The 25,705-nt window shown below is 35.1% G+C and overlaps 1 protein-coding gene across 1 annotated transcript in view; it reads right to left on the reverse strand.

The window, feature by feature from the left end:
* KIF6 (kinesin family member 6) overlaps window positions 1-25,705 on the reverse strand; it is a 169,176-nt gene that overhangs the window by 94,373 nt on the left and 49,098 nt on the right. Inside the window, exons 9-12 of the mRNA XM_075445778.1 lie at window positions 22,545-22,631; window positions 18,380-18,483; window positions 2,102-2,207; window positions 1,327-1,468 (exon numbers count right to left, since the gene is read on the reverse strand). Of these exons, the coding sequence (XP_075301893.1) occupies window positions 1,327-1,468; window positions 2,102-2,207; window positions 18,380-18,483; window positions 22,545-22,631 (439 nt within the window). The remainder of the gene's footprint in view (window positions 1-1,326; window positions 1,469-2,101; window positions 2,208-18,379; window positions 18,484-22,544; window positions 22,632-25,705) is intronic.

The following is a 25,705-nucleotide window of genomic DNA, read 5'->3' on the forward strand; positions in this document are numbered from 1 at the left end:
ACTATTCTGTGATTCTGTGATTCAGTGCTTCACCACCCTCACAGTAAAAAATTTATTTCTGCTACTAATATAAACCTACCCTCTTTCAGCTTGAGGCCATTACCCCTTGTCCTATCACTACATGCCCTTGTAAAAAGTCCCTCTCTGGCTTTCTTGTAGGCCCCTTCAGATACTGAAAGACTGCTATAAAGTTTCCCCAGAGCCTCCTCTTCTCTGGGCTGAACAGCCCCGACTTTGTCAGCCTTTCCTCACAGGAGAGGTATTCCATCCCTCTGATCATTTTTGTGGCCCTCCTCTGCACCCGCTCCAACAGGTCCATGTCTTTCCTGTGCTGAGGGCTCCAGAGCTGGACACAGGACTCCAGCTGGGGTCACACCACCAATGTCATACTGAAGAAATAAAGACTTTCAGGAAGAAAAGTTTCTGGGAATCCTGAACTTAAAATTGACATGAAAATTGAAGAATTTTTTGAAAGTAATTAGAAGTCAATGTTATAGATGAATTTATTGAACGTGCACCTTGGAAAATGAACACCTTCTCTTCTGTGACAGAGCAGAAACAGAGGAGGTTTCCTGCCACCTCATTTTAGACTGGTAGCACGTGCTACACCCTGTTGTAGAATGCCATTCTCACCAATGTCAATCTCTCCACCAAGCAGCTAGAAAGTTAGGGACACAGTGATGCTGGGGTCTGCCCATATTTCTGTCAACCTGCTAAAGACAACTCCCAGCCACTGTGCAACAGCGCAGCTACTCACGTGTCCCCTGCGAGGTGGTGAAATGGACAAAGCATGTCTGAACAGTTCAGTATTTTTATATGCAAGAAGCTTTAGCTTTAATTTAAATTTTAAAGTCACATGTAAAGAGTACAATTTTTATACTTATTCTAAAGGCAAAGAGCCCAATAGTCCCCATAGTAGCACTTCATTTGGCTAAAAATAACATCTACAGGAAATTCTATTCTTTGTAACATAATAAATTGGTCTTTATACAGATCAGAGTTTCCTATTCTAAAAATATGGTTTAATTTGCTTGAGAAGAGTGCTGTAGGCGTGGCCTGATCCACAGTATTCGGATCTTGGCTGGACCGTTCTAAAGTTAAGTGGTGCTTGGATCCAGGATTTTGGTTTGGGTCACAACTGAAATAGAAGCAGGTGCAAAGCAAGAGTCCTGCCACATAAAAGCTGGGAACTGAGTAATTGCTTTAACACAGGTGTGTCAGTAGAGAGAATTCTCTTCTATACAGCTAATGCCCATCTCACACAAAAACCATCAAGCCAGATCAGCTCAAAGCCAAATATTATTTTTCTTTCCTTACAAAGGATACTGATTTCATTGTCTCTTTGTTGCAGAAGGTCTTTCAGTTTTTTCAGTTCTTCTTCTCCTGCTTCTTTGTTAGTGTCTTTTTCTTCAGAGCTGTGTTGCAAGAACAGTTTTTTATCAGAAGTCTTTGAATGCTTCATTAATTGCTATTGGGAGAAATAAAAAGAGCTTAACTTTACCTCCAGCTATGTACTTACTCTACTCTGAGACTGTCCAGTTATGGTAGAAAACATAAGGCCTTGCTAGACTCTTGACAGAACAAAATCATGCCACCAGTTGACTGTTAAGTTATATGCATAAGTACGGGACATGTTGTATTTGTTCATCTTCACTACCAAGTGTGCAATTTACTTTACTCTTTCTACACATATGTTCCAGCGTTCTCTAGTATCAGAGATTTCAGTGTTAGCAATATATCTAAAATCTAATTATTTAAAGACAATAAATTAAGATCACAAATGTATACATTATTATATTGGAGAACTATATCCCAAAATACTCTCTCCCAACTTCTCTGTGTTGATTCAAATAACTTAGAGTGGTCTGTTGTAATTTACTGCATGCTGAGATCCTTGCTGGGGTTTCCACAAAATGCTGCTGAATTTTTCCAACTACATTTCAAAATTTCTATTACTCCTCCATGCACTTCACAGTTCAATTGTTTTACCCTTTTCCAGTGTCTCAACTGTATTGCATTTCTTTTGGCACTTTTGAACTGTGAATATATTCAAAATATTTTCAGTGCCAGCTGCACTTCAATCTGTGTTTGAAAGAAATACCTTCACATGAACGAAGCAATACTTGATCTTGCGCATGTCAGCACCAACATCCAGAGTGCTATCAGGATCATTATCTTCAAGAAATGTTTCAATTAACTCATCCAACCTGAAAATACATAGTGCTTTTAAGGAGGGAAAAAAAAAAAAAAAAAAAAAAGCAGACAACTTTGTAAAGTAATGTGTCGAACACAATACAAGATTTACCAAGTTGACTGATATGAGTAGGCTATTTTCCTTCAAGGTCCATGCAATTGCAGTGTACTTCTGTTCCTGATCCTAAAATCTGGATTTGATACTGGAGATTCTACAAGTCCATATCAGAACATGCTAAGGAATAGTTATAGAACTGAAAGTATCTAAGAAGTAATATTTTCTTTTTCTTGTTTTAAAACTTTCTATTCTCCTACCGTCTCATAACTGCAAAGATCTAAAGCCAGCCGTCTCAGTAGACTAGATTTTTACAGGCTTTGGGCATAGGATTTTTTAATATGTATGATTATTTGTGCAAAACAGAAATCTGCTTCATTTTCTATTACAAGAGTCAGCAGCTTTCATACATAAAATTACCTGCTCCAATCACTAAGCAAAGCAACCTATCTTCCGATACAGATATTTATAGATTTCTCAAAGACCTACCACTCTTCCTCCGATTAATGAAATGTAATGAAGTATTTCATTCTCTTGCAATTTGTTCTTATTTGACAAACATCTGACATTTTTTCAGGGAGGAGCAATTCTGATTTTAGTAAATCAGTCTTCATAAGAAAATCTAGCACACAGGAGAATCCTCTTGCTTTTTCAAAATCAAATTAAAATACTCAGACTGGAAACCTACACAGGCATAATATACCATGGCTCTGGTATGTCACAGCTATAGAGTCACTTTTTCTCTTGCATGTTCTCACAAGGTCTCTAGGTCTTGCATTCCAAGATGCAGGTAGATCATCCTCAAGAAAAAGGGCAGAAGATTTCTAAACCAAAACTAGCCCTTAGCCCACTTACTAAGGTACATTTCTGGAAAATAGCAAGTGCATATCTGAACTCCATCAACATGTTTTAGATTCAAGGCTTCCTGGTTCCTGACAAATACTATTACCATTAACTTAGTATGCAAATGGTGGGCAAGAATGACAGCCATATGCCCTGTAAAGCATAATTCTATGATTTTAAACATTAATTCAGGCTATTATTCTCAGAAGATGAACCTAGGTTCTGAATCTGAGTGAGCCAAGGTATCTAAGGTACCTGCATCAAGTGCCCAACTGCTAGAGAAGGTCAGGAGTTCAGACCCATCTCTGTGCCTAGTGTTTCTTTGGACTAGTTTTGTCCAGCTCCTCACTTAATATGCAAGCCTTCTGAATGTCACTTAATAGTGACATTTATCATTCATCCTTTCCAGTTACACGAATGGGGATCTTGTTGCCATTTGATTATCTGAATCACTTTGCTGTAGCCACATACCAAAATTTTAGGCATTATAATATGATAGTGTCTAAAGCTGACCCTAAAGCAGGTGGTTGGGATATTGCCCTGCTTTTGCAGACTTCTCTTACTGAGATTCCTCACATTAGTATACTGTAGTAACAATCCCTGCTGGAAGGTGAAACATAGAAAGCAGAATGTGAATCAGAAGTTAGAAACCAATTCAGCCTCTTTGCCAATTCTAGGAAACAGTAGAATCTTCAGTGAATTTTTAGATAATTTTTTTAAATTTCTCCTTTAAGAATTAGAACAAGAACACACCAACTTAATCTAAACGCCATGGGCAAAAAGAAAAAAAAAGAAAAGCAACAATGAAAATCTGCATGAATACCAGCAAAAGTAATCACTGCATCCCTCATATTTTTATAGTTTTCCATGTAAAAATTACCAGAACTCTTTCTAAAATAGACAGAGTCTGACAACACTGGACATTCTGGTTTTGCAGTATATCAAAGTATTAAACAAAAGTAAAAAATAAACTATCTCATACAGATGCAGCTTGAAGTTTCTCTTCTTAATGAATAGATCTTAATGAACTGAACTGTGTTTTTTATTTTTTCCCAAGTGATTTATCAGCTCAAGGACTGTGAACACAGTTGAAACATTTTCCTATGAATTTATACAGTGACAAGATTTGCAGTTTTACAAATGAAAAAACCCAAGGCTACTTCCAATTCATTTCCAGAGATGTTCACTGTATAAATCAAGGAGACAATAAAGAATCATAGGAGGATGGAAAAAAAAAGACAGACAATAAGAGGAAAAAAAGGAATACTGACTGTACTTTTTCCTAACATATAGTAGACAAGTTAGACCTGCTTGCTAGGTGAATTGGAAACAAAGCACAACATATTTCTACAAGATGAATATCCTTTTCCTTCTCATATTCATGACTCAAACAGTTTATTATATTTACCTCTATAAATATCTTTAAAAATAAAATTAAATACATAGAATATAAGAAAACTACAGCACAGAATTATATAAAACAGGGCTGTAAAAGATTTAAGAAATTTATAGAGGGCATCTACAGTTACAACTCCAACACATTCTTTCTAGTCAAAACATCATGTATAGGCTATAGTTATTCACCTTTTAAAAGACGCAGAGTGAGAAAACCCTTTTTTGTAAGCAAAGGACAGCCAAAACGGCTTTTGATTTTCATTCAGTTACCCTCAAGAGATGGATAACACCTTTCTCTTTAGCAATAATAATATATTCTGAGATAGTCACCTATCAGGTGACCCTGCTTCGGCAGGGGGGTTGGACTAGATGACCCACAGAGGTCCCTTCCAACCCCTACCATTCTCTGACACTGTGATTCTGTAATCTCTGATCCTTAATTTTCTACCATATGAATGCATATTAGTTTTCCTCCAACCAAAGACTGTTTTAAGAATATATGTCAGCAAGAATCAAACCAGAAAAACACATAAAATAGCCTAGCACTGAACAAAGTTGGGCATTGATCAAGAGGAACAAGAAACCCACAGAGAACAAGAAATCTCCCTGGCAAATCTTGATTTAGTTGCCTACTCAGACACACGCATATGTGGTAGAGCAAAGGTAATATGAAATAATGAGGTAAAATAACAACGTCCTTTTTCTTCAGGACTTTTTTCACCTCAGTCTTAGTAGAATAACTAAAAAAGCATAGGAAACAGTATTTTTGGTCAGTTGTGGCTCAGCCCTGAGACTGTAGTTCTAGACCTCTCTTACAAGGTCAGTACGTTCTATTTCCTGGAAAAGTTGCTAACTACAGCTTCTTTTCAAAAAGACCTGAGCAATCAGTCCTTACATTTACTGATGACCAGCCTCTGATATTATGTCAAATATAATGGTGAATATTTGCATGCCCTCTCAAAACAGAAATGAGGAAGTAAAGCTGCCCAAAGAAGGGAGTTTTTAAAATGAAGTTGCAAAACAAAAGAGCATGCTTGGCACAGAATACATAATATATTTGAAAAATTTCTAAGTTTGTGACTGAGTTTTTCTTCTCCCCAAACAACCCAGGCTGAACGTTAATTTCCCCACTACACCCATTGCCAAAAGTCAAGGGGAGTATAATTTAGAAAAACCAAAGAAGTTCATGTATGTTCTACAACATGGCCGAGTGTGCCAAGGTCACTCATAAACCAGAGGGGAGAAAAAAGCCCAACACACTTTTGCTAAAGCTTACAATGAAAAACAGATAGGATCAAGCAGAAAGAAGTAAATCAACCAAGAAACCTACAAAACCATCCTTCCATAGTATTTATGAATGCTGCTGCATGTAGTATTAATTTTTTTTTTTCTTTCTTGACTTTATGAAGACTAGCACTACAGCAGTGCTGGACTTTTTTGTTCTCATGTGAGAGATAAGCTGCAACAGAAATAAGTTCCTGTTTGATATTCTATTTCTTCATTATCAACTTACAAAACAAGCTTATTACAAGCCCTTTGTAAGACATCCATCAGTAGCAAAAAGAACAATCCCTCAACTAAAACTAATCGACCCAAAGACCTAGCAAAGAAATAACAACAAAAAGCCTAGTAACAGATACCTCTCACTCAATGGAGCAGAAACCCGAATAAAGAGATGGTCTCTATACTATTGGATGAAGATCAACACCAGGAACTCTATTTCATACTGGAGACACCTTTATAAAAAACACTTATCCCCCAGTCTTCTCACTGCTTAGCTTAGAAAGTCAAAGTGCGCTTAGCTTGATCGGAAAAAGTAATGATAGAAACCATTTAATTAACTGAAATTCAATGGAAACCTAATTAGAGGATTAGCTACAAATACAGAATTGAAAATTACTCAACTGCTTACAAGTCACGCTTAATTGCTTCAGTGGAAATACGCAATACATATCTTTATTTCAGAATTTGATACTCTTGTAATGTGAGATGGTCAATTTAAGTGATTTAAATTTGAGATGTTTTTGTTATACTGGTTACATTAGAAAAGGCTACATTAATCTGAAATAGAAGTACCTAGCCACAAGATACTTGCACTGAAAGTACTAAACTAACATAAAAAAGTCCTAAAAGTATATTTTAGAAATGCTAAAATCTCTATTTCTGTGTAGAAACAAATATTAAACTAATAGTCTTTTATTTGTTGTAGTTAATAACATTAGCAAGTCAGCTGCTGCATTCTTCATTAGTTTTAGTTTACTAAGGCTCTCCATAGTGATTCCATGCAGAATTTGTGCTAATCAAATCTGGAGCATGGATAATCACAGCTAATTTCATGACAGAAAAGAATATTTAAAAACAGTGTCAGATGAAGACGTGTTTTCTAACTTCTGGAGATCCAAAATGGTTCCCTTTTTTTTTCTTTCCTCTTGTATGTTGTCAGGTGAAGGAAGCTATAGACCATTAAATATTATTATTTAATGTTATTTAATGTTATTGCAGTAGATGAAGCCTAAAAAAGGGGATTTTTCATATGTTTCCATTCTTCCTTTTAGGACCGCAAGGTTCTGCCCTAGAACAGCAGGCCTAACTTACACTAATAAGAGCCAGGTTGTGCTGCAGCCTATTGCCAGAACCCTGCTGTATCAGGAAGAATAATTTTCCCAACAGAAATTCCCCGAAGGAGGAAGAATATGAAAGTACCAAACAAACACCCACTTTCTGTGAAAAACAGCAGCAAACAAAGAACGGGGTTATCTTTCTCACTGCTCACCAGAAAAAAGAGAAAAACAGAAACCATGAGTAAAAAATCCCACATACACAAAACGTCATTTTCTAAATCAATGCCAAGGCAACAGTATCACATCATTTATGAGATGAATATAAAATTCATTTTGATAGTGGTCTTATACATATTACCATGGCACAAAAAGAAAAGTATTACATTGCTGATCCTGGTGAGTTTGAATCATGATTCTAGACTCTGCATCAAAACACAAGCTGTGTCAAGCACAAGTCTGTCCTTATGCTGATGCTGGGAAGAAAACTTACAGAGAAGCAGTCATAAACAGCTGTGATGGAAATGTGTTAAACCAGCAGTACTCTCTGGTTAGTGACTGTGAATCAGTCCTGAATTCTTGGTCTAGAATTTCTCTCTTTAGAGGTTTTTTTTGCAAATAGTGTAAACACACACTGTACTGCAGCTCACAGACAACTTTTACGTTGTTACCTTTAATTCTTTTCTGTTACTTTCCACCCTTCAGGAATTCTGCCTGCTTACCGTTTAGACCACACATAAATCACAAAGCTTTCTATCCACATTACTTTTGATTCCATGTCATTTCTCTGATAGCCTTACTCCAGAAAGGTTAGATGAGCACTGTGCTCCTTCAGTTTTACTCATTCATTAAATAACAGACTTCCATCTTTTAAGAAAAAATCCACTTCTGAATCAGTCATATGTTTGCGCGAACCGGAATGCACATTACACAGCTGAAATGCATCAGAAAAACACTCCTAGCCAACTGAGAGTATGTTTTTAAAGTTTAGAGCTCTCAATAGCACGCAGGATGCATGGTCTCAAAACATAGATTTGGAAAGACTCATTTTGACCTTGCTTTATGTGCCATGATTCATTTCTGACAGAGCTTGCCTTTTAACCTCTGATCACTGACACTGTATATTATGTATCAAAATTAAGTTCACTTAAAGAACAATCAATTTTGTGCGTCAGCTGTGAACTCTGTGACAAGCAAAACTGAAATCCAAGTTTATGAAAAATAGGCTGCAAACAAAGAAGCTACTGAAACATTTGAGGTAATTGAAGAGGTTGCTTCAGTTAAGGAAGTTTGCTTACCCAGACCTTTGCAATAGCTTTCCTAAAGGTAACATTCTCCACGTGAATTTTTTTCTTTATATATTAATTTTGAAACTTATTTTTAAGTTTTATAACAATGTCTATGTTATTAAAAAAATAGCTCCGCTTCTCCACATGAGGCTGTTTATCTAAAAATGCACGATAGCTGAAGCAGAGTTGCTGTTATATTTAATAAGAGCTAACCACGTAAGTTAGCTTCAAGTATGCATCAGTCTAGGAAAACCATGGAGATTCCAAGCAGCACATTTTATCGATAATGCTGTGGAAGACAGGAGAGAAAAGGGAATGTATTTCCAGACATTGTTGCTAATGGCATGCCAAAGAAGATAAAGCACAGACAACGCCTATGAGCTTGCCCTAAGAAAAGCTATAACACATTACTGATGGGTGGTGAACATGACAGCAATTGCCTAACACGTAATTGACATATATAGAGGACAATGCTGTATTCTGTATTCAGAAATAACTGCTTAACCTCTAATATAACAAAAGTGGGTTAAGTCCTGGGTGAAATAATAATAATTAAGGTAAGTAAACAGTGGAACTAGATACCTAAGCCTTTGTACAATTCCCTCAGTACTTATTTATATAAATAGTTTCATTAACGTAGCCCTGGAATAGGCTGCATTGACTTGGTGCAGTCTTGGAGCAGGGACGGAGAAGCAATAAGGCCCCAAGTGTCTTCTGCTTCTACAGTCTGGAAGAATTTTACATTTATTTCACTTTAAGTTTCCATACAGGGCTCTAAAAACTGAAAAAGTCTATTACAGGACAATAAAGATACCCTTTCTGCTACTGATTGCAACAAACGAAAAAAGTCTAAACATAATACACTTCGTACTGAAGTGTTTACTTATGTATGTACAAGGAAGTCGAGCAATAATAATTAAGTTGCATGCTACAAATTCACTGTGAGGTTCAGTTTCATCCTGTAAACTGAAAATGCATTCTAAGCCAGTCTGTAAATAACGGTATTGAATTATACTACCAACTGTGTTTAAAGAAACAGAATAATGGGCAAAACTAAATTATTTGCTGCAAGTAGCAGAAATTTAGCTTTTTTTTTTTTTTAAGGCTATCTTCTGAAACTAAAGGCTAGATTCTGAGGCATCACTTCCCTCTCAGGAGTCATTCCCAATGGCGCAGTCAGTCAGATAGATGGAAACTCAACTGGCACTTCTGTCAGGCATTCCTCTAGTTAACCACTACAAAATAATTGCGAGGAAAAAAACCAGCACCCAAACACAATATTCTTGATGAGGTAAAGTAAAACAGAAGTAGGTCTGCATGAACTTTGATAAAATATGCAAAACTTTATTTTATTGCAGCCCTCCTCTCAAATTACTTGTTTAAAAATAAAGCCAAACAGTTTGGGGGCAATTTTCTAGTATTTTCAGCTTCTTGTTTTCATATTTTTTAAAGACAAAAAATAGTCCAGAAATGATCAGACTGTTTCATTTAGCCAGGCAACAGAAAATTGAATGAAAATAAAAAAGTGTAAACTCTAATACTGATTTTTTTAAATCCACGGATGTTTCAGTTCCTTGTTCGTACCCCAGTTTGTGCACACATGAAATAGAGAATTATATCAAGTTATCCAAGAGATTTGCAGAATGTTAGATTATGTGAACTATGGAGATACTCTAGAAATCATGCACAAGTCCAGAATTTTTAATCCAAAGACATTATATATATTGGGACTGATCCTGCAAGATGTTAACTTAAACTCCTTAAAAACCTGAGATAGAGTTGGAAAGCCTCAGAAATACCATTTGGAATAAGCTGAAAGCAAAGTACTACAAACCTAAATTATTCTTCAGATTTTCAAAATTTTACTGCTGCTGTAATTTAAAGCTCTTAAAGATTACTTTGGACCTTTCTATTATATATTGAAGTTTGGAAAACTTTGGGCCTTTCAGTCAGTATAATGACGGTAATCCCGTGATACTTTCACAAGCAAATATTATGACCTTTAAATTTCCAATCTTCTCTTAAACCTGCATAGATAGCAATTCTCTTAAATGGTGAAAAGAAAGCTTGTAAGAAAGATTTGAATAATGTTATGAATACAGTAATGTTCCTGAAGAGGAAGTCATAATATCTCACGAAACAAAGAAACCCGAAAAAAAACCAAAACCAGAGAGCCACAGACATAGCAAAAATTTTAAGTTCTCATATTTAGAAATGTAAAAAAACAGACAAAAATAATGAACACAGCAATATGGCCAATGATTTACATGTATGGAGGTAAATTGACTTTCATAAATATTGAATGTTGGCTGATATTTATTGATCTAATATGAACATGTTTGCTAGACCAAATCATCTTTCCTAACTTTCTATTCCTAAATATATAATATTTTCAGCAGGGGCCAAGCGCTTATTAAATAACTGATAATAGAGCTAAGGCACACTCTTCCTTATTGATAATGAGCAGAAACAGATTTTTGAATACCATGTGCATTTTGTTAATGCAATAGGCAACAATTAGGATTGGTATGCTGCCTATTTACATAGCCAATAGGCTGGCATCCAGAGACTGCATGGAACACCTGGATTTTTGTTTTCGGTTGTGTCAAGTTCAGTTATTTGAGGGTAAAAAATTTGAAAATAGGGCCTCTCATTTTGTAAAGCAATTGAACAAACAATATCATATGCACAGATGAATGATTACCATTAAACACTTGCACTGCATGGTAGAGAAGCACACACTTCCTATTACAGATATAATCCACTTTTTTTTTATTAGACATATGGGCAAAGCCATTTTTGCTACACAGTTAAAGTCATTCTTTCCAATGATTAAAGGCATGCAGATCTAAATCTTTGTATCAGTAAGTCACAAGGAGCTTTGGCATGGATTATAAAAAGATCAAGACTGGCTTATACAGGGAAAAAAATGCCTATACTAATACCACACAGGCAAAGTTTTTGCAGAGAAGAAACATGTCAAGTAACTTGCAGAGCAGATTATTTCCTTCTTTAACAGCACTTTATAATACTACTCACTGCCAGCTAATACTTGTGGCCATAACAGTGTTCATATTCTAATCACTAGAGTATATCTAAAAGTAGCAAGAGAAAACTAAGCTTCAGTTTACCAAAATTTGGAAAATATCTCTAAGGAGAAAGTAGCAATAACTCCAAATAAAAAGAAAGAAGATAGGACAAGCATAAAAACTACTCAAGGAAGTCAAAAGGACTCATACGGATGAACACTGAGACATTCCCACAGTATAGAAGAGAGAAGTAGTTTTGAAAAAATTGTGTAAAGTGTCACTTACAGGCTATTAATTAGATGTAAAAGCTCAGAAGAAAAAGGTTTTCAAAAAGTATTTAAAATGCCAAAAGATGGAAACAGGTATTTAGTGTTACTTTCAGAAGCAACTTGGAAGACCAAGCATTCAACATATTTCAGTGAGATTCAAAAAGCTGCTATGATCAGACACTTTTGAACATACATATTTGGAACCATGAAATGCTTTGAGTTGGAAGGGACCTTTAAGGGTCACCTAGCCCAACCCCCCTGCAGTGAGCAGGGACATCTTCAGCTACATCAGGTTGCTCAGAGCCCTGTCTAACCTGACCTTGAATGTTTTCAGGGATGAGGCATCTGCCAGCACTCTTGGCAACCTGTGCCAGTGTTTCACCACTTCTTCCTTATACTCAAACTAAGAGAGGATAGATTTAGACTAAAACCACTACTCCTTGTCCTGTAAATTGGAAATTGGCTCCAAGATTTTTTTCAAATAACTAAATAATCAAATTCAGCTGCGTTATCTTTTCTCCATACACCTTGTAGTAGGAGTTATACTACATCCCACTAACTTTCTTGAAACCATGCGGCATCATTGATGACTGACATCAAAAAACATTAGAACATTAGAAAACAGGACATAGTACTTGGTCTCCCCCCCCCCCCCGCCATGGTATACCAAACTTATTAATTTTTGAAAGGAATTTTAAATAATCTCTCAATAGTTTCAATGTAAAAGGTGATCAATTTAAGTTATATAAGATTTTTCTTCTACTTCTCAGGTCAGTGACCTTGCAACAAAATAGCAAGATCAAAGAAGTATTTATGCTTTCAGCATCCCCCTTGGGTACCTGCATTAGGAATCTGAACTTCCTGTGCTGTCATTAAAGATTTTAGAACATGCAAGAGAAAAAATGCCCTCTAGAGAAAGGGATGATGAGAGACATTATAAGACTAACTTATAGTGAAGGTAGCTGCTTTTCTCTTGACTATTGCCTATACAGCTTATGTCAGTCAACCTGCTAACTTCTACACAAACCCACCGTCTGCAAAGCTGTGCTGACATAAGGCAAGGTAATACGCTTCTACTTCTTCCACCTTGCAGCTGAAACTGAACACTGACATCAGCAAATAAGAACATTTGCTCTGCTTTGTAAATGAAACCATTTGTTCAACAGCTTAAGTATGAGTAACTGTTAAAGCTCTATATTGTACAACAGTGCAATATTGTTAATACCGTGATGGCATACAGATGTCACAACACTGAAACAGAAAAAGTAAAGACAGAAAGAAGTAATGAGAAATCCAGGACTTGAGTGAGATGAACAACGTATGACTGTTGAAGTAAAAAATAGAAGCATCTGTAATAACATATGTATCTGCAAGAAATAAGGTAAAGTTATTAATAAATTAAAGTGCTAAGCCAGTACTTCTGGTCCTGTTCCTAGAGAATTCCAACTGGCAAAGGCTCTGGAAGCGTGGGTGCTCTGGAACACAGCACCCTAATTTGAAATCCTGACTTTCTGGGCACAAATTGTAAATTGCTAGTGAGCTCATTTATAATAAAAAAAAAAAATCCCAAATGATTCAAACAAAAAGGACTCTCCCTTTTACTTTTTGCATGCTTCTCACAAAAAAAAAAAATTAATTTGAACGCCATTTAATTCTATTCTAAAGCATAATACAGAAGCCTGTAAGAGTACAATTTCCTTGTATTTGGGAAGTATGATGTTATTTTCTATACTTTTTATAAATAGTCCAAAGTGTTCCTTTTTTTTCCCCCCTAAACAAGAGACTAATTATCCAGGTCAAAGAAATATTTAGAGATCAGTCCTTTGCAGCTGAGGAAGTACATGGTAAGATCCAAAGTAAGCAATTCAGATTTTGGAAGCATTTTATGAACTATGTTCTGAACCACTTATGTAGTCTAGCTGAATTTTTTATGCTGTGCCTTTTAAACAATCAAAATCAGAGCAGCAGAATTCATGTATGTTTAACATTCATGAGAGTAAAATAATAAAATCAAAAATATGACATAGTAATGTAAATGTTTACTATTTAACACAGAATTCTGAAGCAAGAATTCCAGACAGCTGTAGCTTTATTCACAGGACTGATAAATTGTGTTGTATTATAATTTAGTATTCACAAAGAAAGTCAAGAGCATTTGTTTTCAATTTTGTTCTAAACAGTGAATGACAATGTGACATTGTAGTGGTTATGAGGAAAGCCTATTTGACAGATGGCTTTTTCATTCCATGAAACGAATAACAATAATAAAAAAAATCCCTGATGACACTTCTCTAATTTAAGTGAGGAAAAAAAACAATGAAGAATGCACTACAGATTATTCACAAACTAGCTTCAAACGTCTAGCACTTTTAACCGCATTGAGTAGCCCACTGATTGAAATTGGAATGCCCTGAAAGTAAACAAGTGGAATGAAGCTCATTATTGTAAGAAATGTTTGGCATTTCTTGACTTAGTAGGTCAAGAAATACAAAAAATATCCTTTTAACATAACATTAATTATTATTTCCAGGGCAATCACTAACACTTATTTCCTGCAACCTATGCAGAGAGCAAAAAATCTATGTGTTACCATAGCCATTTTATTAGACTAAAAAAAATAATTATTGGATCTACACAAATATCACTGGACCTGGATTAATTTTGGCTTCCATCTTCTACTGAAAAGAGCCAGAGATAAAGACTTGTGCAGACAACAAAATAAATCTGTACTTAGTGCATGGAGTTTTTCATTGACCTGTTTTGTACCTTTGATCATCTGCGTTCAGAAACAATGAATAAGTATAAAAAATGGGCACAGAATGCTTTCAGAAGGTTAATTTTGCTCTGTCCTCACTTGAAATACATATGATGTATCAGCATAAGAAGAATTAAAACACATCCATTTTTGATGAGACTATATTTGGTAACACTTCTCCTTACTTGTTAATTACCTTATTTGTAATAATATGAATCACAGTAAGACTTTTGTTGAAGTTTAAGAATTTTGAAAAGAACTATGTAAACTTGGATTATTTATATATACATACACATACATATACATGTCAAGATACAGTTTATTGAAGTTTAAACAGAAGATACCCTAACTAAGCAGAAATGTCTAAATACTGTTTGAAATCCATAATGACCTTAATTATAATTTCCTCTCTGGGTAGATTAAAAAAGCATCAATCAAAAAAAAAACAACAGAGATTATTCTGTCTGGATTCCCCTGTAGTACTTCTCCCCTAAAAACCATTCTTGAGTGGCGACTCAAAGTGCAACACAACATGTTGCATTATCACCTATGCTATCTCCCTTTTCCTGTTCTGTCTGCCATAACAATCTGATCCATATCCTGGTAAGTAATATTATTTAGGTTTTATTACAGATGCAAAACTAGATGCAAACTGCAACACAGCCATTTTCCAGTAATAGAAAATCATTATTTTATCAGCCCTCATCCAGGTCAATACTTCTGTTTGGACTACTTACTTGTATATTTATTCATTAATGTGAACAAACTCTCCAGATAACGAGTAGCTCCAAACTCAGATGGCCAGTCTCAATAAACAGAAGTGTCACAAAGATTTGCTGTGTCATGCATTGATAGACTCTAACTGGAGACAGAACACTTAGATGCTATCTGTTGATATTCATAAATGCTCAGGAAATTTATGGACAGGAGGCTCAGACAGATGTAAACCAGCATGGTCACAAATATTATCGCCATACGAAAGCGAGCTCAAAATGTACACATGTTCAAAACCACAGAAAGATACTTTCATTGAAATAGTGGCTTTTTATACTATCTTTTATGCTGGGCTTTTTATACTACCATTTATGTCGGTGACATGGACAGTGGGACTGAGTGCACCCTCAGCAGGTTTGACAATGACACCAAGCTGTGTGGTGCAGTCAACACACTGGACGGAAGGGATGCCATCCAGAGGGACCTGGATAGTCTTGAGAGGTGGGCCTGTGAGAACCTCGTGAAATTCAACAAGGCCAAGTGCAAGGTCCTGCACGTGGGTCAGGGCAATCCCAAGCACAAATACAGGCTGGGTGAAGAACAGATTGAGAGCAGCCGTGAGGAGGACTTGGGGGTGCTGGCTGATGAGAAACTCAACATGACCTGGCAGTGTGCACTTGCAGCCCAGAAGGCCAACTGCATCCTGGGCTGCATCAAAAGAAACATGGCCAGCAGGTCAAGGGAGGTGATTCTGCCCCTCTGCTCTGCTCTAGTTAGACCGCACCTGGAGTCCTGTGTCCAGCTCTGGAGCCCTCAGCACTTTCATTTGGGTGTTTAGTCCATATCAGTTGTTTACCTGTGAACACTCCGTTTGCAACAACACATACAAATGCAAAACTCATAAAACCTGACAGTTCATATTTTCCCCCACTTGAAGTGTTTAAAAAAGATTGATTTTTCTTTAAACATTCCGTTCAACTACAGCATATTGTATTACTAAGTCAGACTCATGTATACAACAGATTCTCCAGTAGTATCTTCTGCTCTCAGCTTGAAACTATGCTACCCACAAAAAACTCTGCATATCCAATTCTTTTATCCATTTTAAAGTCTATATTAAAAATAATGAACTGTGAACAACGCCGTTATATGGCATTTATGCCTGATGAGGTTAATTGTTAGATGTCTTTCCTGTTTATTGTTGATCCTCAGCAAGCGTATTATGTCTTGTCAGCAGTACTTAAGATTTTTTTCTGTATTTTAACTGCAGAACATTTGGTCCAAGAAAGAACTTATTTCTGAAACAATGAACATGTGCTATATGAGCCTGAAGAAAGACAGATAAATGATAAATTTTAAAAACTGAGAATTTTGAGTTGTCCGATAAATTTTAAAAACTTGAATTTTGTGTTGTCCTAATTTAGCTGAGTTCCTTGAAAATTATTTCTCGTTCTCTGTCTTATTACAGCTAGTAACTCATTAAAGTCTCATCCCTGCTTTTTTCTGGAGGAATGGGATGCAGAATTCCTTGCTATGATCTCAGAAGCAACATTTTCTGACTAGGTATGACACTATATATTGTGCTATATAGATAAAAAGGAAAAACATACGACTGATACACTTTCCGGTCACACATTTCTGAAATGAGGCCTCCCAGATATATGCTACAGTGCAACTGTATGCAGATGGTACATTCCTAGTTTTCCTTTGCATATTCATATTAAGAACTTTCATCAACTATGAACTCATTCCCATTTATAAGACTACCATTTTCATGGCAAAAAATCTTAGGCAGGAAATCTTAGGAAGTAAGTTTCATCAGTGTGGCCTAAATAAACAAAATTATTTCCAAATCCCCAGTTTCTCTATAGAAACTAAACAGCAAACACCACCACAGTGGAAAAATAAAGTGACTGATTTTTATAATAATGTTAGGAAAGTACATCTTTAAATGAATATATAGATTATTTAAATATATCTGAATAAAGTCACTGAGAGTCACTCATCTTCTGAAGGACTAGTTCTGTCAGGTTAAAAAGAAACTAGCTAATAAGGACATTTAATTTTGCATGTAAAGAAAAAGAAAGTTACTTCTCTTATTTCTTTGATTTTCTTTCTGTGGCTTGATTTTGTCACATCCAGTGCTACCCTGTAACATTTTTGGCGTATTTGACTCCCATATTTTTGGGTAGAAGGATAAACAAACCCAGTAGGAACTGAGGGGTTAGAAGATTATACTGGTAACTGCCTGTGTTGAAAATTACTCAGATTAACAGTGTAACAGAAAGATATACATAATGCTCCTCATTCTTGATAAGGATGTCATTTAGTTTTTGCACAAAAAAAACCCCCAAAAAACCCAGTCAAAACCAAGAATTAAGAATGAAAACAATCTACATGAGAAATTCAAAGTTCAAGGTAGCAGCTTGTCCTCTTGTTTCCAGAATCTCCTAGATATCAGGGGAAATTGTTAGTACTGGTAGTTTTCTTCTGGACAAGTTCCAAGAGAAATTAAAATGAGACTACAAATTCTCAGAACTTCAATTTAGTTACCATTAATATTCTAACCAAACAAAATCTCTAGGCAGTTACTATTATCTCTATACAGATGAGGCACAGAGATGGAATGGGTGCATCCTACAGAAGCAATTAATTTTTCAAAACTGGGAACTGAACCTAGTTATTGTGAAAATTTAGACCTAAATAAATATTTGTACGTTATACATAGAAAAATCTTACATGCTGTCCTGGTCTGTTACAAAAAGTTTTAGGATGTTACAACACTTATGTGAATTAATCAAGCATTTTTAATAGCATGGTAAGTAAAAAATCTGAGTAGTTGGCTTTTAAGACACTGATTAATCATGTATCAGAAATGCAAGATTTCTCTTGGCCTATGTCAGATCAACACTGCAGCAGGATACTTCTCAGCACAAAGAATATTTCTTGAATTCTACTCAGATCATATATCCAGTTTTGAGAGAGACTGTTTTTTAATTCTGCACTATCATACACCACCACTTTTGCTTGGCATCTGACAGACATTCCCATTCTTGCGTTTACTTCACTTCACTTCCTCAAAGCTGAGGCTGCAAAAACACAGCCAGCAGCTTCATACAGCATTTCATGGAAGACTGCCATTCTAACCTGGCACCTAACTTTATTGTTCTCTCAGAGAAGTTTAAAACTCTGAGACGAATTTAAGCATTTATGCCAACAAAGAAACTGATGAAAAGTATCACCACAGAAGAAGAAACTGAAAACAATGTAAGCCATTACTGAAGTAGCTCTTCTTGTGAAAGCTCTGACGTTCTTTGCTTGCCAGTCACCAGTGCCAGCTCATCCTTCAACTCCTGGATCTCCTTTTTCAGCTGGACAATCATCTACAAACAGCAAGGCATAAACCAAGCATCATCTACAAATGAATAGCTAGTTTATGATTTTTGCATTAGAAGGCTAAATTTCGGGAAACATTATACTTCAGTTTTCTATTTTTTAAACAACATCTGTTTTTTAAAAACAATCCAAATGCCTTAAATACACCAAGCACTTTTTTTTTTACCCATTTCCATTTATAAAAGCAAGAAAAGTCTTCCAAACTCCGTAAAATCTGTGTTAGAAGACATGGCTGCATAGAAAGAGTTCAAAAGATTATTTCCAAAAGAGAAAAATAATTTGCCTTAGGAATAAAAAAGCTTTCTAACTCATTAGTTTTGCCTGTTCGTAATGAAAAACATTTAAAATAGAACCACTGTCTTTGTTAAAGAAAGGACAGCTTGGACAAGATGATATTTTTTTTTTACCTTCCGTTTAGAAACAGACATTCCAAAACAGTATCTTAGTATTTTAATCTTGACTATTCTTTTTTTCATGTAACATTACACTCTTATTAGAATTATAGCATACTATAGTTGCCGGATATATCAGTTGCTAACAAAGAATGAACAGTACAAATCAACGTAGTGAAATTAAATTGCATTAATGAATAGTAATAATTGAGAAAGTGACTTGGAGAACTCTACTAGATTTTTAAATTCGAATAGCTCATTATTGGAGCCTGTACTTTTGGAAAAACTGTCTGTATAAAACCATATATTACAAATTATTAGCCTCTCAAGGCCAAATTCTACAAAGCAGGGACAATATGCAAATCCTTAAGTCTAAAACATGAATGAGCAAATTCTTCGCTACTTTATGATAGCTCATTTTAATGATGCATTGCCTTAAATGTCTCAAATGTATCAGAAGTCCAATGATATTTTTAGATCGATATGAGCACACTGATTCCATGTGGAAAATAAGTTTCCAAGACACGACTGTTTTCAAGGAAAATTAATCATTCTTGATTGCATGCACTTTCTAGAAATAAGATTGTTGAAATTGATGACACATTTTCACTGGATATTAAAATTCCTTCAAACATTTGTATTTCTTTTAATATTTAAAAATAACCATGACTTTCTTAACTTTGAATGGGTATTTTCTCTTTAAAAATCAAAACATTCTAAACATACATATGATTATTTCTTTCAACTCTAAACTTACTGGTAATACATTTGTTGTTATAAAGTATGAAAGACTAACTTACAATATTTTATTTAAGAATCTATTAAGGTGGTGAATTGTCAATTACAGACGTTGCAAGAGTGCTTCAAGAATATTGCAGGCCAAACATTTTAACCTCACTTTAGGTTGCCTCAATCTGGTGCCACACTCTGCTGTAGTCTGTGCCAACTACTGAGTCAATAAAATAAAATTTGGGGCTGGAGTATAAAAATGCAAAAAGCTGCACTGATAGCATCATCCCTGTTAAATGTTCAAATTTGCTAGCATGATTAACCTCAATGTGACAGCAAAAGAAATGGTATTTTCAGGATATGGATAAAAGATAGATTTTAAAGCGTTATTAAGAGAAATAAAAATCCACAGAAGCATAATATTTTAATTTTTGTTTTTAAATGAATGCCAGAGGAGATTAGATTTAATTCAGGCTCAATAGTTTCATTTTCAGTTTAAACCAAATCCTTTGGTCTTGAGTGAGCGAGGTTCAAAGCTGAAGCTTAAAGCTCCTTAAAAAGTACAATGGGTACAAATTCATTTTCTTAGTGAGATACACTGTCGGGTTATTCTCCATTATGAAGAATGAAGTTCACACAATAGTCAGACTTAACTCTGATCTATCAAGAGGTATTATGCGCTCCCTTTAAAAAGCATGCAGTCAACTTACGGATGATAAAAATTGCAAATAAATGGCTTTTGATTTTATGAAAAAAATCGTAAGTCCAGCACTTTACTGAATAATCACATTGCACCCTAGGAATATCCTTTAGGCAGTTAAGATGGGCAACAAATTCCACAATGAGCACAGAGTCATAGAAAGTCTAGGTACCTCTGTTCCCCTGCCTTTTCCATAAGAGGGGAGTCTTGTGGGAATTCTCATGAGTCCCCTTTTGCTTTACTTCCTAAATGATCCTGCAGAGCGAGACATATCAAACTCTGTGGAATATAGCTCCACAGGATGTAGTAAATGTTCAGGAGCCTGCATATGTTCCACCTCAGTCAAAGGCTTCTGGGGCCACGGAAGAAATGTTTTGCATGATTTAGTACTATAAAGCTACATAGGAAAGAGAAAAGGACAGACAGACAGAAATGAAGATGTTGTTCAGTGCCTACTGGGTTTCTTTTTGGTATTTTATTTTTTGGATGTTCTTTTTTCTGTGTGTGTTGCTGTTAGTGTTAGAAATTATTTGTAAAGAAAAATATATAAAATAATAATAAAAAGAAGAAAACCAGCAGAAAACCTGATGAGAATCGCCTATCCCCTTTGAACTTCAAGGACAAGAGAAAATAAAAGCACAATCACTAACAGAAACTGAAATATGTTAATTATGGTCAAGCAACGATGAATGAAAAAAATCAGCCATGTAATCCTCCATGTTTTAGACAATAAATGCTTCTTATGTTCTATAATCTAGCATTCTGCAGCCCAGCATTCAAGAGGAAAGCATTTCGTAGCCAGTTCAGGAAGTCGTATGAGAACAAAATACGTAAAACTTGTAATTACAAATCAGTCATGAGAAATTTAGAAATACAGTAATAATTTTTCTTATTAAAAAGAATGATGATGTGATTAGTATATCATAAAACATACAGAATCACTGATATTAGAATATTTCATTCATGTTTTATATTCTTTATAGGTAAAAAGCTACAGTTCAAATTTATAATTTTGTTGTTTAAAACTATGTTTTAAATCTTGTCTGCTTATATAAGAACAGAATAATATAATAGCTTAACCTTAACTTATTTTTCATCTCCTCTGTCAGAGAGACAGGGGTATGCTGAAATGCATCCATAGTTCTTCTTCATTACATCCATATATGCAGCTTTGGCATGACCAATGTAACCTCAGTCCAACAGTTCCCATATCAGAAAACATCTTTGATATACAGCATGCATCCCAGCTGATCCAGTAGTTCTCATTATCTGCAATACTATGCTGAATTAATCAATCCTTAATAGGTGTACTTAATATTTACAAAGAAAAGAAATTTTCGAGGTAATGCAGAAAATTACTTTAAATAAACTAACAAAGGCCTCTTAATATAGTAAAACTTCTATTACAGAGCACATCTTCAAACAAATCTGGTATGTAACAAGCTAGAGGCATATAAGTTCTTTCAAAGGAAAGGCTAACCAAATACTAAGAAGAAAAAATAAAGTACATTTTTGTTATGCACATTAAAAGAAGAAACTTGTTTTGTTTATGTGAGAACACTTTATGCTTTACCAATGTGGATTATTGCCTCTGTCCTTCTCTGCACTTCCTAAATCCCGGATCCATTCTGCATAGCTCCTCTGCTGCTCTTTTGGATGTGAACATCAGCCTAATGCTTTAGTGTGGAAATCCTATTTCTATATCTCATTTACTTGTCTTTCTTTTTTCCTAATGATAGCTGTACACAGTTCTTTCTTCCCAGCTAAAATGTTCCTTGGACCAATCTTAAGGAAGGACTGTATCTGTATGCTCCTTAGCTTTTAATATACAAACTGTTTCAGCGCAGCAGCGTTCTTTCATCAAGTAATTAACAATCTTAGTAGATTTTTAAAGAGTTCTAGGGACATTCAGTTATCTGTGACTATGATTTAGAAACTAACACCCTAAAAGAAGGAATACAAAGACAATAATGAAAGTGACCATTGCCCCTCAGATGCCCTAAGAGCTGACAAAGCCTTTAGGGGTTTTATAAAGGTCCATTTAATTATAATTATATTCAAAAGAAAAAAAAATAGTAGTTATTTTACAGAAAAAAAATGGAAATTGCATGTAAAAACAATTTAATGGAATGATTCAGTATAAAATCCTCAACATCATTTGACCGCTATTAATTATTGAGACATAAAACAAGAAACCTCCTCCCCTCTGCCCCTAGTCAACTCTCACCAATCTGGGGTCAATTTCTTCATTAAGAACTGCTTCATTCTTAATAAGAGCAACTCTCTGTGCAAATCTGCAGGTTGCTATAGATTCCTGCAGAGGAAAAAAAAAAAAAGAAAAGAAAGGGAGAAAAAAGTCAGTTAGCTTTGCACCAGGTAAGTAGAACAGATCACTAATGCAGTCATTGAACTAAGTTTCTAGTTTTTGTATATTTCACAGAACTATTCTACAATTTCATATGCCAGAAGAACAATATTTAAAGGAAATTAGGTTAGCATATTAATAACAGTGGCATACAAAACTGTCAAATCATACTAGATATTTTATTGACCTAGTCAGCCCCTTGATCAACTGTATTTTAAATGAGTCTCTGGTTGGCACTAAAGGACAAGAAAACCACACTATTCAGAAGGTAAAAACTTTTGAATGACGAGAAAAGGAGAAATTTAACTAAAACCATTTTTTTTGGTGAAAATGAGTCTAGAGAAGCATGTGTAAAAGAAGATAGGAAAAGAGATGAAGGGAAGAAGAGTGGAAGTCCAGGGCAAATGAGAAACAAACTGGAAGACTTAGAACTAGGAGGCATACAAGAGAACTATGATACCAGATAAAAAACTGTCAGATGAGCTAAGGTGAAGTGGAAGAGGACAGGAAGGTAGGAAAAAACGAAAAAAGAAGATACAAGACTGATGTTGTGAAGGAAACTCTAGGACAACCAGTGCACGCTCGGAGCCAGGGCACAGAATGAAATCGAGGATCCCTAAGCATTTTTCCATCCTTTAAGATCAGCCACTACTTATGTGCCAAGACCGTACTAGAGAACTTATCTACCTAATGAATAAAAAGCCAGTAATTGCTCTCAGTTATCTCAAAGAATAAAACATCATACAGTAGACTTAGAAGTTCTAATGATGCTTGATAAACTGTATAGTAAAATTTTCTGAGATGTGCCGGTCTACATTTAAAATGTAAGAATTTACACATAATCCCTACATTAAGAAAACTTTACTACTGCTACAGACTTGTATTTGAAAATCAAAGTAATTCTGCACTTTTCAGTCCTCCAACATATGAAAATACCAATTTAAACAGATTATCATATATTCCTTTTTCCACAAGAATTCTGCCTCTTTCAGTGCTTGGAGGGGTGGTATCTGAATTAGGGTTACATGATGAAAGATTCTAGTGTTTATTGCCAAAGACATAATATATACACACAGAATCAAAGAACAGTTTTCGAGGAAAGAAAAGGAAGGCCTTATAACTAAGAGAGCTGCACATAGCCTTAGCTGGACTCTCTTTTCCTTCACTGTACAGTTCCTGTGCTATGATGATCAGCTAATGTGATTTTAATTAAGTTCTATTCACATATTAAGTACAATTCTATGTACAGGACACATGTATACATTTCCACCAGACATCTTTTCCCTGTTCAGTGTGAAGCATATGTTAAATTAATGAGTAGCTAATCAGTTCATTCAATATTCAATATGTAAGTTTACTATATATTTATTCAATGTCATTAGTAGCTGACAGCTACTAATTTCCTAATACTTTTTTCTGTCATGCTTATTGTTACAGTAGCTGAGGACTTCACAAAAATTAATCAATTAACCCTCTAGGTATTGCTTTGCTGCAAGTAGGTGGAATGACTACACTTAACAGAAGGGAAATTGAACTCAAACATACCAAAAAAACGATATTTGATTTTGTTCAAAACAGTTTCCATTCAACTTCAGTTACAGCTATAATAATCAAATATATCTACACTTCTGAATTTAAATCTTTCAAGCACTCCACAAAACTAGCACATAAAATGTGATGCAGATGATGCTAGAATTTTTATACTAACTCTTTGGTAGAAGTAGGAATATTATCTAGTTCTCTAGGATCACATTCTATTTGTCCTCTTCATGAGTGTCCTTTCTTACTTTGAATTCTCTGCTTCATTGCTTTCATTACAAGAGACAGAGCTAGGTCCTTAAGAAAGCTGCTTTTATTATACAACTTCAATTCATCTGGGAGGCAATTCAATCTTGTGCTTCCTTGTGAATGAAATGTATATCCAACGGACAAAAAACAAAACAGCAAACCATAACTGTGCATAATGACTCACAGAATTCCAAATTGAAATTATGAAGCTATCCTAATTCTGACATTTTCTAATATTCAGTAATTGACCTAATCTCTGTTCTAATATTTCTTGAATGTATCAGATTTTAGGGAGCAGGGAAGGGACTTCTTTATTTATATTTGGAGAATAAGGTGTGTTGTGTAGATGGTACATGCTAAAGCAAGAACATGAAAACTGTCAGTAGCCTAGCCTGGATGATTGCTTGGGCTAAATATTCCCAAAATAGAAACCCAGATCGCAATGTGAGATACACGCACCTGATAACTGATATATGAAAGGGTGCCTAACCCACACGTCTAAAAAAGAAGTCATTAACAAACTTATTCAGTTGCATTTGGAACCAGACATCATGTTTGTATAACTACATGTTTACAAGTATGAAAAATCTGTTTTCATTTAACCACAAAGTCCATTTTCTAAAGAAAAAAAATTCTTCAACTACATGAAGTACTTTTTTAGTATAATGCTTTCCACTGTATTTTAGAAAACAGTCTTAGGCTTAATAGTTTTTTTTTTCTTGTTTATTCACATTAGAACCCTTTGATGTTATGGAAAATCAGGAAACAAATACATTATAAATGCCTTTGAGAAGGATTCCATGTATTCAGATCGTAACATGTTTTGGTAAACAAAAAGAAGAAAATATCACTATACATAATTCCAGTGCAGGAAAATGGTGAAGGGAGATAAAAGTATTTGAAAAAATTCCAAGAAACCCAAATCACCCCACCCAACTCCCTCTCCCCCACAGTGAACTCTCTAGTTGTGTACCATACTCAATGAAATCTTGACTCCAAAGAAGTCTACAGAAGTTCTGCCAAAACTTTCAGTATGATCCATAATCTACTTACAGATCTTACCAGCTTGTCCTGTGGAACATTCCTTGGGGATGTCTTTTCATAACTCAAAGATTTATTCATCAGGAAAACAGTAAATATAGAAAAAAAATAAAAAGTAGTTCGTCATTAGGTGCAAGTTGTTTCCCAACTGCTCCTTGACTTGAGATCTCTTAGAGAAAATCACATTTCCTAAA

Source organism: Opisthocomus hoazin, chromosome 2 (assembly GCF_030867145.1).
Source record: "Opisthocomus hoazin isolate bOpiHoa1 chromosome 2, bOpiHoa1.hap1, whole genome shotgun sequence".
Lineage (NCBI taxonomy): Eukaryota > Metazoa > Chordata > Aves > Opisthocomiformes > Opisthocomidae > Opisthocomus > Opisthocomus hoazin.